Source organism: Anastrepha ludens, chromosome 6 (genome assembly GCF_028408465.1).
Source record: "Anastrepha ludens isolate Willacy chromosome 6, idAnaLude1.1, whole genome shotgun sequence".
Taxonomy (NCBI): Eukaryota; Metazoa; Arthropoda; class Insecta; order Diptera; family Tephritidae; genus Anastrepha; species Anastrepha ludens.
Genome location: NC_071502.1, coordinates 104,404,360 through 104,415,059, shown reverse-complemented (window position 1 = coordinate 104,415,059; position 10,700 = coordinate 104,404,360). Strand labels below are relative to the sequence as shown.

Below are 10,700 nucleotides of genomic sequence, written 5' to 3'. Positions count from 1 at the left end.
AACCTAAATCCCATCAATCTTCTCCATTACATCAAAAGCTCTGGTTGGCTGTATATTTTTGTCTGTTGGAGGTCTAATAATGGTATCAAAACTGCGCTTAGTGCTACATGGGGAGAACCATAGTGGTACTTTGACCATTTCACCTACCTTTCCCTTAGTTGGTCTCTACATTGTAAAATTCAGTTTATGTTACTCAGAACCTATCAGTATTTGTTTATAGATTTTGACAATATAGGGACCTAAGGAAAAACAAACACGGTGTCGTTATCTGTTCAATGTGCCTTGACATAAACTATACATTTATTACCAAAATTTCAATAATGCCCCACCTGTTATGGAATTCGCCTTGTAACTAGGCAATTTGGCGTAAGTTTAATCATTGTGAATGTTTCCACTTAGTGACGACCATTGTGATTAGTGTGCTCAGAGCAAGCGGGCATTTTTATTTCATTCAGCGGTAATTTGTGTAAAATATCGTCGAAAGGAACGAAAAATAGTTTTCTGGCTATAATTAGTGAAATCCAGTTAATACGCAAATTGAAAGAGTTGGAATGGTAAGTGTAGTGATTTAAAATTCAGAAAGCAAACGCGTTTATATAGACAATCGACGCAGATGGCGTTCGGACGCTTTCCACACTAACGCGCTTTGTTCCTCCGCTTATATGTACTATTTAGAATTATTTAGTGTTCAAGATATTTAATATGATATTGTTTATATTTAAACTTCTGGGAATTTAAGGGCTTTCAATATTTTTTTTAATAGTTCAAGACCTCAACATAACCTCAAATATTTGTTCACATCCCAGGAAAAAGTTGCGAACTCGTAAATAAAGATGTATATTTTTGTATATCTCAATTGCAGAGTCCACGTACCCGTAGTCGTAGCATTTCCCCGCGTCGAAGTTATAGCAAATCGCCCGCGCGGCGCAGCAATGGACGTCGGTAAGTGCTAATTCGTTTCACAGTATAAGTAAGTATGGCTTTACTAACATTTACTTCAATCTATAGCCGGCATTCTAGAGAAAAAGTGTATAACTCTCGAAGCCGTTCAGCCTCACGACACCCTCCTTCACCACCACCGCTACCAGCTGGACGTGCCGGCCGTTACTCGGATGCCAGTAAAAGTTCTTCAACGTAAGTGGGCAATAACCAAATTGAAATTTTGTGTTTAAGAAATACGCCTTTTCATATTAAGATCTACGAACGCAGCTTATTTCCAGCTTTTAAAATTATAATTTAACTTGTTTTCCGTTGCTATGGCAACCAGTTTTTATTTATATTGAAGTTACTAGATTCATAAATTGCATAGATTTTCAAGGCTGCAATAATTTTATACAGGGAAAATGTATTACTTTCTAGTAAGACATGTAAATAGGGGACCTTATTTTCCAGCAGAAAAAAAATTAAAACCAGGTTTCACGCTTGTAAATAGCGTAATTCGAAATGATGTGAGCAGTAATTTTTCGTTAATGGGCACAAATAACTTTAAGCTGTGCATTTGCCAAGTAAGTTTTCGCTAACGTGATGGTTATTTTTTCCGTTTCAGAATAGTGAAATTGTAGCAAATAACGTATGAACTCAAATACTGAAAAGCAAGCATACTTGCAAAGTAAGATTTTCGAAATTTCACACAGAGTTGAATAGAACGGAAAGAGTTTCAACTTCAAACGATCGATTAATGAATTGAAAGAATTGAAAATGTGGCAGAAACGCAAGTTTTAGCAAGTTTTTCAGCTTAGTACTAACTTATGAATTGATCTCGGCTTTCAAAACAAAACAAAACAACAAAACACAATACAAAAATATGAAGTCAGTCTCAGAACCGCAAGTTTAGCAATTGTAACACAATTTAACATCTCAATCAAACTCAACTTAGAGCGAGCAAATGCACAAGATGAAAACAGAATTCAATACGAATAGTTCTTTTAAAAAAATTAACTCATTTATGGAAGTGTATTAACTACTTTCAATATTTGAATTTTTTGTTCTTTCGCATGTCAAAAGGTCACTCTCCCCACGTCATGGCCGCCGCGTTTCCCGTTCGCGTACACGCAGTCCATACGATAAGCGACGTGCTAATCGTGTAAGTACAACAAACTACATCGTCAATTGTTATTATTATTAATCATAGCCTGTTATTTTTTGTCCATAGGAAAAGCCAGTGCAGAATCGCTGTATAGGAGTTTTTGGTTTGAGTGTGTACACAACACAGCAAAAAATACGCGATATATTCTCAAGATTTGGCCCAATCGAACGAATACAAGTTGTTATTGATGCACAGGTGGGTGTACAATAAACTGTGTTAAAGCAGAAGATTGCCATGACACACAACGTATACATTTTCAAATTGAAGCATATTTGTTAATCGCATGAAAAGTGGCTAGACTAATTCATTTGAAGTTAGAGATTATGAGTGTCACGCCAAAGGCTCAAGCGTGAATATACTAAAGGCTCTCTAAGACATTCACCAACGTTACAATGAATAATGCAAAAATTTAAATTCAAATGTCTTAAAAAATTGCACACATCTTTTTTAAAATTATTTCCAGACCGGCAGATCTCGAGGATTTTGTTTTATTTATTATCAGGATATAGCCGATGCTAAGGCAGCTAAAGACGCTTGCTCGGGCATGGAAATCGACGATCGTCGTATACGTGTCGATTACTCTACTACACAACGACCACATACACCTACACCGGGCGTTTATATGGGGCGTTATACGCGGTATGTACTTATGCATGTTATGCATTGGGTATTGTGCGTCATTCTTAAATTTTGTTTTATTTTCATAGGCGTGAACGTGATCATGATCGTTATCGTGATGATTATCGCTCCCGTCGTCGATCGGTTACGCCCCACAACAGCCGCAATAGCTATCGAGGAGATCGCAGACGCCGATATGATCGCAGCCGAAGTCGTTCCTATTCACCGCGTACGTAAATTGAAAGTGTGTGACTATTAGAATTAAATAAAATTTATTAATTTATTTGTTGTTCTTTTACAGGGCGTACGCGCTATTAAAAATATCTTCAACAATAAAATAAACTTTATAATACGGTATATACACGGACGCCCACACCTTGGTAATGTAGTAACTGTGTCGCCAAGATATCGTTACCTATTTTTTCAAATGGACTTTTTGCTAAAATCAGGCAAAACAAAAATTTAGAAATATCAAGTTAGCTGCAGAACACAACTAAAACAAAATATAACAACATACTGAATTATATTTTATTTATATTATTGGAGTTGTGAGAGAACTGCGCTAGTGTTTTATCCGGCATCGAATAATCCCATGTCATCATCATAATTTCATCGAACCGATTAAATTTTTTTCGCAAATCATACTACAAACTGAATGTGTCTTATTCGTCAAATGCTTATAAAATGGATGTTTCAATTCGTCACAACCCAGCACACTACTTGATTATTTCGCCCGAAATTGGACTTCATTTCATTTTTTCAACAATGTTTATACTCGTATTGAAAATCTGATATTCTTTCTTATCATATTCTATTATCTTTTGCTTACCATTGTTACTAGCAATTAACACATTTTATTTGTTGATTTCCAAACACTTTCGTCTCACTTTGTGTTTAATAGTACATATACATATATAGTTGCATTGCAGTTTATAAATTCAACAACTGAAAAAACAAGATCAACTAAATTTTGTGATGCAATGGCACTAGCTTTGTCTAATGTATTATATTACTATTTAAATGTATGCGTGCCCAGCAGAGGATTTCAAATAACAGTGGTGGGTACGTTTCGCGCCTATTTTTATATATTATAAAAAATGCGAGACTTCAGCGTTTGTTTTCTTGTATGTACTTTTAATTAGTTTTAATGTTTACTAATACAAATTGAATAAAAGAAGTAAAAAAGCAAGTTTGTCTTAGTTTTCCTGTAAAATGAGGCAGGGAAGGAAAAGTTGCTAAAACAAAATGTGTGTTTGCCGACGCAATAGTTCGATGCTTTACGTTCTTACAAACGTCGCAGAAAAATAAAACAATTACTTTTGCATTAATCCAATAAAGAATTGTATTTAAATACGTATTTTAATGCAGCTAATTACTGGCATTGTGTTGTTGCGTTTGGCGTGAAGTTTTATATGCTATTTCCAACGTACTTTGTATAACTTGCATATCGCTTTCTATACTGCGCGCCCAGTTCTCCACGTCACCCAATTCCTAAATTGTCAACAAAATAAAAGATAAATATATGAATTCGCATCACATCCTTCAAAATGAGTTGCTTACCTTTAATGCGCTGCTAAAGTTATCGATCAATTGGAGCCACTGCTGCGTCTGTTTGGCAAAGTTGGTGGCGCCTACATGTAGCTGCTTCGCCTCGGCATCTAAGCGTTTTTGATTTAAATACGCTTGTGCCACACTTGAAAATCAGAAGTAAATTTTTAATAATTTCACAAATGTACATGCACGAACTCCAACACTCACCCAACATTTAAGTGGTCCACTATAGCCTGAGTAAGTTCGTTTGATGATTCAATGACGTCTTTGCGTCGTATTTCTAGTAATATTGCAATACAGATACTAATAATAGCTGGAATTAGTTGTTATTAAATACCTTGTTCCTGTTTGCGCTTGGCCTGTTTCACTTGGTGCTCTTTTACCATGGAAGTCAACATTTTGCAATTTTTCACTATAGTTTGTTTACAAGTACAGATGATTTGTTGTTCTTAACTTCTTGTTCTTGCTAACCTTTAATTGGAGATGTAGGTGCCTATTCACAATAGTAGCAAGGTTTAAAGAGCTGGGATGCCAAGCGACTGCCATTTGCTATAATTATTTTATAATTTAGTAAACTATTTATAATTCGGTTTTCAAAATTTTCTATCCAACTTCATTCTCCAAAGAAATGATGAAATAGTTCTAATTTTCCTACAAATACGAATTAAATTGTTATTACTTGAGTCTACTTCGAATAGGTTATGTTATATGCTCATTTTTATTATAATTTTTTTTTTTACTTATTTATTTTTAATTCAAAATCATGAAATAAACTTTAGTAATTAAATATTGTTGGACCTTTGCGCGTTAACGACTGCGAGAATCATAGGAGATGGGACAATAAGATAATAAAGTTCCAGCGGCTTCATTGGCTGGGTCATGACGTTCAAATGGATACAAATGCTCCGGCTCTGAAAGTAATCGATGCGGTGCCTGCTGGTGATAGCAGAGGAAGAGGAAGGCCTTCTCTGCGTTGGAAAGATCGGGTGGAAAAGGGCTTGGCTTCACTTAGTTTTTCCAACTAAACTCGGCCAAAATCGCGTAAGCGGTTGTCGCGCCAATCACGAAAGATAATTAAAATTAAACTCATTAATACTAAACTATGAATAAAAGCGTTACTAGTTTTTCTTGCCTTCTAATCAATCAGTCCAAGTTTTTAAATGCTTTCTGAAGACCAAAAATCTCATATTTGTCATATTCATTGTCCTCTTTTTCGGCATTTTCTGAACAAGTATGGAATTGTGTGGGAAAACAAGCATTTTTACAATTTCTGCCGCTTTCTCAGTCATAAGCTAAGGCTGGCGGTAGAAATATTATAAACGGATCAGATCTATCCACAGTTCTATGTGATACGTTTTATAAATTTGGTACAGGACTAAAATTTTTCCTGCAACATTTGATAAGGTAAAATGCTTGGGTACGGATTTATTTAAGAAAATATTTGCATGTGGAACGAACTTCATGTTTGGTTGCTTGGAGTAGTATGTGAAAGCAGTACATTTTGTTTTAAATATTGTCTAAACCCAAATGACGTTTTAGACACGTCTCCGGGGTCCTAGGACAAACAAGTGCATGACGTGTCTCAGACGTGAAATGTACGCAAGGGGTTGGGCTAATCAAAAGTGAAAATCAAAATTATGAACACGAAATCAATGACGGCTATAAAAGCATTAACATTTCTTTATCGACCACCTATGTACCTCTTAAACTAACGCTGCTTCCAAGAAAATAATTTCCTATGAACTCATGGAACGCTTCAACTAGGATGGAAAGAGCGAAAAACATGCGAGTGGTGCTTTATCACTTGCTTGGCAAACTTTTGCGAGGGAAATTAAAACTAATTCTATAATAATCAGTGCTGAGCTGATAATTCAATTGATATCATTGGGGTCGATGTACAGCACTAAGAAATGTTTGGCGCTGGAGTTGCGATATTTATAGAAATCGTATAAATAAATTGGACGTCAACGCTCAGAGTTTTATTTCGTATGTTCGCAACAAATTTCTCCAAAACTGCAACACTGCGATTTCGTTCTACCTGCAGCATTATATATGATTGAGCAGAAGAATACATGAATACATTCATCACAGGGCGACTGAATAAGAGAGTATGCGATGCCTGCTCTACTAGGGCGTAACAACTTCATACAATGACTTTGTGTACAGCTGAAATTATAATGACCAGGAGTACAATTTTACGAATTTCAATTCGATTTCGGTGAAAGCGTCCAGTTCAGCCTGAGCGAAATTGTAACTGATTGTTTTACAATGTCGACTGGTGTTATTAAAATTTTCCTAAATAATACATGAATTGCAGCCTTTGTGGTTATATCACATCCAGCAATTTATATGTTTTTTGATGTTTTCATAATAAAAAATCATTTTTCATAAATTTGTATATATATTTTAATTTAATTATATTTCTTGATTATTGTGTTTTAACAAATACAACATATGACTATAAATTTTTCAATTCGAATAAAATACTTAATATTTAAAAAATGCACTAACAAATGATTATTGTTTGGGCCTAAATTCATGAAAGTACAGTATACACTCATCCATAGTTATTTTTTTAAATAAATACACAAGAACTTTGTGAATTTATTATATTAATAAAAAAGTTCCAAAAAATATGTTCATGGTAAATGGAAGTAGCAGATTTCAACAGTTAAGTAAAATGAAATGGAAACTTAAAAAATAGATAAACATTAAAACAGAATATCATAAAAGTAAAATAAAACTAAATTTAAAATGATATGAAATAAATTAAAATGGCGTAAATAGAAAATATAATAAAATAAGACGAAATAAAATTAAATGAAAAATTGAAAAATTTAAAAAAATAGAAAAAGTAAATAAACTAAAATAAAATAATTTAAATTGAAAAAATAAGTAAAAGTAATATAATACAACCTTGTCATGTCGGTCTCCTTGCCGCGGGGATGAGGCTTAAGTGGCGAGTTAACCCCATTCTATGGAGATTAACTTACCACGAACTAAGAGGGCAGCTCCATATAGGAATTGGGTATCCACTCAACCGCGGAACGGCGGAATTGGTGGCCACCTAAGTACTATGTGGAGAGTACCGTACCGACAACCTGGCAGGAGGTATAAAATGCATTTTCCTACAATGTGGAGGCTCAACAAGGATCTCTCTGCACGAGGTAACCCACTTCTGGGAAATCCTCCCGTCGAGCAATCGACGGCTCGGGCATCGGATGTGCAGGCCCGAACCCCACATTCCCCTATGACCGGAACTGACACCCAGGGTTCCGGAGGAAGCGCACTACTAGTGGTGAAACATGGCACATTGGCTATGACAATGGAGAGCCGAGTGAGTGTGAGTGATACACCGCCGTCGAAACGATCTGAAGCAACTGAACAAGTTGTGGAGGATGTGGAGATGGCGGACAATCTCTCAGTAGACTCAGACGGATCTCTGGTACCGAGTAAGTCTTTTACAACGGTTAAACCTGGTGCAAATCAGGTAAGTACCGGTAAGAAGACCGAAGTTATTGGAGATTCGAACGCAGGTGTTGGTCTAACCGCAAGGCAGATCAAACGAAGGAGACAGAAGGCGAGGCAAGCTGAAGCACTAGCTAAGGCAAGGACTCAAGCTCCGTCAACTTCGACACCTGTAACGGAAACGGGAAAGCGCGGCAGAACAGAGGATTCCTCTGTAGCGCTGCGCTCTTCCGGAAACGAAACGGGGTCTGTGCCAACGACCGGGAAGAGGAGAAAGGCAAAAAAGAGGAAAGTCGAGAGACGGAATTCGGAAATGCCTGCATCCTCGACCCAATCCAAGGCAGACAAACCTTTGCCTGACAAGGCAGAGGCTAAGGGACCTCAAATGTCGAATGACACTCTTCCGTCAACGTCTGGCGAATCATTCGCGAGAATGGCAGCAAAGGCAATGACGGTGGAGATACATACCGACAAACAAGATGGTCTACTGTCCAAAGGGCAACAAGACTATCTCGACAGCTATCTTTGGAAAGCTATCGGTGAGTCGAAAGACGCGCCGACGTTCGAGGGGAAAAGCGTGGTGGACGGCATCGTAAAGGTGCACTGTTCCAATGCTTTTTCCCGAGAATGGCTAGAAAAAGCTATAGCAAAAATTCCAGCCTGCGAAAACAGCAAGTTTATTCTTGTTGAGAGTAGCAAAGAAAGGCTGGTACGAGCGAGTGTCTGGATTCCGGTAATATGAAATTTATAAAATTCCAAAAAATTTTAAAATACATTTTATTTATGAAACTTATAAATAATTTTATTTATATAAATTTATAAAATTCCAAAAAACTTAAAAATAAACCTTGTTTATAAAATTTATAAATAATTTTATTTATATAAATTTATAACATACAAAAAAATTTAAAAATAAGTTTTATTTATAAATGAATAATAATAAATGAGAAATAAAACAATAAATTTCCTAGAAAAAAAAAAAATGCAGTCAATAAAAAATAAAGTAAACTAAAATGAAAGAGATGAATGGGGTGAATTTCGATAGCGTTCTGTCAAAGCGTATGTGCGTGTATATATGTATGTTTAGGATTGGAATAATCAAAATTGAGTATTAACTTTAGATTATTCACGGCGAGCTCGTTAGGTTGGCTAAAGGGTAAAGTCATTAATTGATGAAATGTGAGATTAATAGCAAAATAGAAATTGACAAATTACAAGAAATAAGTTCAAAATCCTTGTCATGGCATCTGTTAATTGCAAATTGCATGCGCAATCGTCTGATTCAAAAAACGTGCTCGATGTGAATACCGTCAATTATATGATATTTTACTTTTCGGTTTTGTGAGTTTCAACATTTCTAAATGCTTACATTTTGTATTGTATATTTTATGTATATCGTTTATGCATTTATGAATGTGGCTTGCTTTTGTGTGTATTTTAGGTATTCGTATGTAACTATTATATTAATGCTTTGATATTTTAACATTTGGGCAGCAAGGCCCTTGCAGTCTATATTCAAAAATACCGTTAAGTTCAGATAGTGCGTTCGTAAATTGTTGTTCAATATTATATGTATGATGTAACTTGTTTCAAGTTATTCCGCAACTCATGAAAATTCATACATTTTTATATTTAATTTATGTTTATCTTTGTTTTTTTTTGTTTTTGATCTTCACTAAATAAAGGATAATTCAGTTTATATTTATTTACATTTTTTTAGTTTTTCTTATGATTGATATTCGTAGTTTGAGGTTATGCTAAGGAGATTTAAAAAACAACTAAACAGCAACATTTTACAAAAATTTATGTAGTTAAATTTTATTTAATTGTATTTTTTGTTTTTTAACAAATGAGCTACCAATTTTAATTTAGTAAACATTTTCTAAGTAGTTTATTTATTTAATTTATATTTTATATATTTTCAATACAAATATGAAGGCATTATGTGTAGAAGAGAGTCTTTGTATTGGAATATGATGCAGAAAACTGTTATTAACACATCCATACGCATATGTGTAGGTATGCACATACATATATAAATAATTACATACATATGTATGTACGTGTGTATGCTATGGATTATGTGTATGTACGTATTTTATTTGAATGCGACTAAAGTGACGGCACCAACCGCCCATTTGTCCTTTAAATATTTTGCAATTTTTTTTTAATTTAAAATCCTCATTCTAAACACTTTCTGTATCGATATCTCACTGTAACTGAAATATTTATGCGTGTTTGACTTACACACATACATACAAATTTATTATACATATATGTATATGTATTGTTCCACGCTCGTCTGTGCTCCAGAACCTTGAACTTGCATGTGTTTAGCAAAATTTGGATATACACACATACATATAATTTTAAATATAACATGCACATACACACATTCATATGCACATATGTATGTATATATTTAAATATTAATTATTGATTCATTTAATTAATGTGGTTGTTTATTTTGAGCAATTTGCCAAAAATATACAACGCTCACTCCACTCCACGCCTCCCCCGATTACACTATTTCATTTACCATTTTACCATTGTTGTGCTTTTTGTTGTTGCGTTGATGCGCCTCCTACACCCGCACTACCGTACAGGAAACTCGATTGTCTTATCACAGATACCGTTGCTGCGGCTACACCTGCTTGTGGTGGTGGGGCAGGCGCTCGATGCTTTTTCACACCCAACGGAAAAACGGGTTGTGGTGATTTGCGTGCCAAGACCGCTGATGTATCTGAAGGTGTTGCTATTGCTGTTGTTGTTGTTATTGCTGATACTCCTGTTGGCATTTTAGTGTTATTGCTTTGTCCATCGGCATTGTTGTTGTTGTTATTATTATTGCCTGGAAGTGGCGCTATATTATACGGCAGAGAAATATTTGGAAGGATGTGAATTTTTTACAATGAATGAATGAAATTATGAAAAAATGTGTGTTTTATCGATGCTGAGAAGTTATAAGAGAAGAAAG

General features: G+C 35.0%; 3 protein-coding genes across 4 annotated transcripts; 1 reads left to right on the top strand and 2 right to left on the bottom strand.

The window, feature by feature from the left end:
- Nucleotides 1–389: 389 nt before the first annotated feature.
- Nucleotides 390–3,893, top strand: LOC128867679 (transformer-2 sex-determining protein). Of its 2 annotated transcripts, none has more exons than XM_054109120.1 (8): nucleotides 390–554; nucleotides 863–942; nucleotides 1,009–1,134; nucleotides 2,005–2,083; nucleotides 2,153–2,281; nucleotides 2,550–2,725; nucleotides 2,794–2,948; nucleotides 3,006–3,893. In XM_054109120.1, exons 1-7 carry the CDS (start codon nucleotides 552–554, stop codon nucleotides 2,939–2,941), a joined length of 741 nt encoding a protein of 246 aa, XP_053965095.1. In that variant the 5' UTR covers nucleotides 390–551; the 3' UTR covers nucleotides 2,942–2,948; nucleotides 3,006–3,893. The 2 variants fall into 2 exon arrangements, with proteins under 2 accessions (XP_053965095.1, XP_053965094.1); XM_054109119.1 differs by having other exon boundaries at nucleotides 391–554; nucleotides 2,794–2,933.
- Nucleotides 3,894–4,021: 128 nt separating this feature from the next.
- On the bottom strand, nucleotides 4,022–4,742 carry LOC128867680 (biogenesis of lysosome-related organelles complex 1 subunit 1). The gene is made up of 4 exons (XM_054109121.1): nucleotides 4,593–4,742; nucleotides 4,463–4,535; nucleotides 4,265–4,397; nucleotides 4,022–4,195 (listed from the first exon to the last, which is right to left on the bottom strand). The coding sequence occupies exons 1-4, from the start codon at nucleotides 4,651–4,653 to the stop codon at nucleotides 4,073–4,075; spliced, it is 390 nt and encodes a 129-aa protein (XP_053965096.1). The 5' UTR covers nucleotides 4,654–4,742; the 3' UTR covers nucleotides 4,022–4,072.
- A 1,942-nt stretch (nucleotides 4,743–6,684) lies between these two features.
- On the bottom strand, nucleotides 6,685–10,617 carry LOC128867209 (uncharacterized; the record flags this gene model as incomplete). Its single annotated transcript, XM_054108308.1, has 1 exon — nucleotides 6,685–10,617. A coding segment is annotated over one exon (351 nt), but the record flags the coding sequence as incomplete, so codon positions are not given.
- Between the last annotated feature and the right edge of the window lie 83 nt (nucleotides 10,618–10,700).

Bases quoted from the DNA above. Each gene is read 5' to 3' on its own strand.
- LOC128867679 (XM_054109119.1), top strand. The intron at 1,135-2,004 runs GTAAGTGGGCAA...GCATGTCAAAAG, and splicing joins GCCAGTAAAAGTTCTTCAAC to GTCACTCTCCCCACGTCATG. The intron at 2,726-2,793 runs GTATGTACTTAT...TTATTTTCATAG, and splicing joins TATATGGGGCGTTATACGCG to GCGTGAACGTGATCATGATC.
- LOC128867680 (XM_054109121.1), bottom strand. From the start codon at position 4,653: ATGTTGACTTCCATGGTAAAAGAGCACCAAGTGAAACAGGCCAAGCGC. The intron at 4,536-4,592 runs GTATTTAATAAC...CAATATTACTAG, and splicing joins CAAGCGCAAACAGGAACAAG to AAATACGACGCAAAGACGTC. The intron at 4,398-4,462 runs GTGAGTGTTGGA...CTGATTTTCAAG, and splicing joins GTGGACCACTTAAATGTTGG to TGTGGCACAAGCGTATTTAA.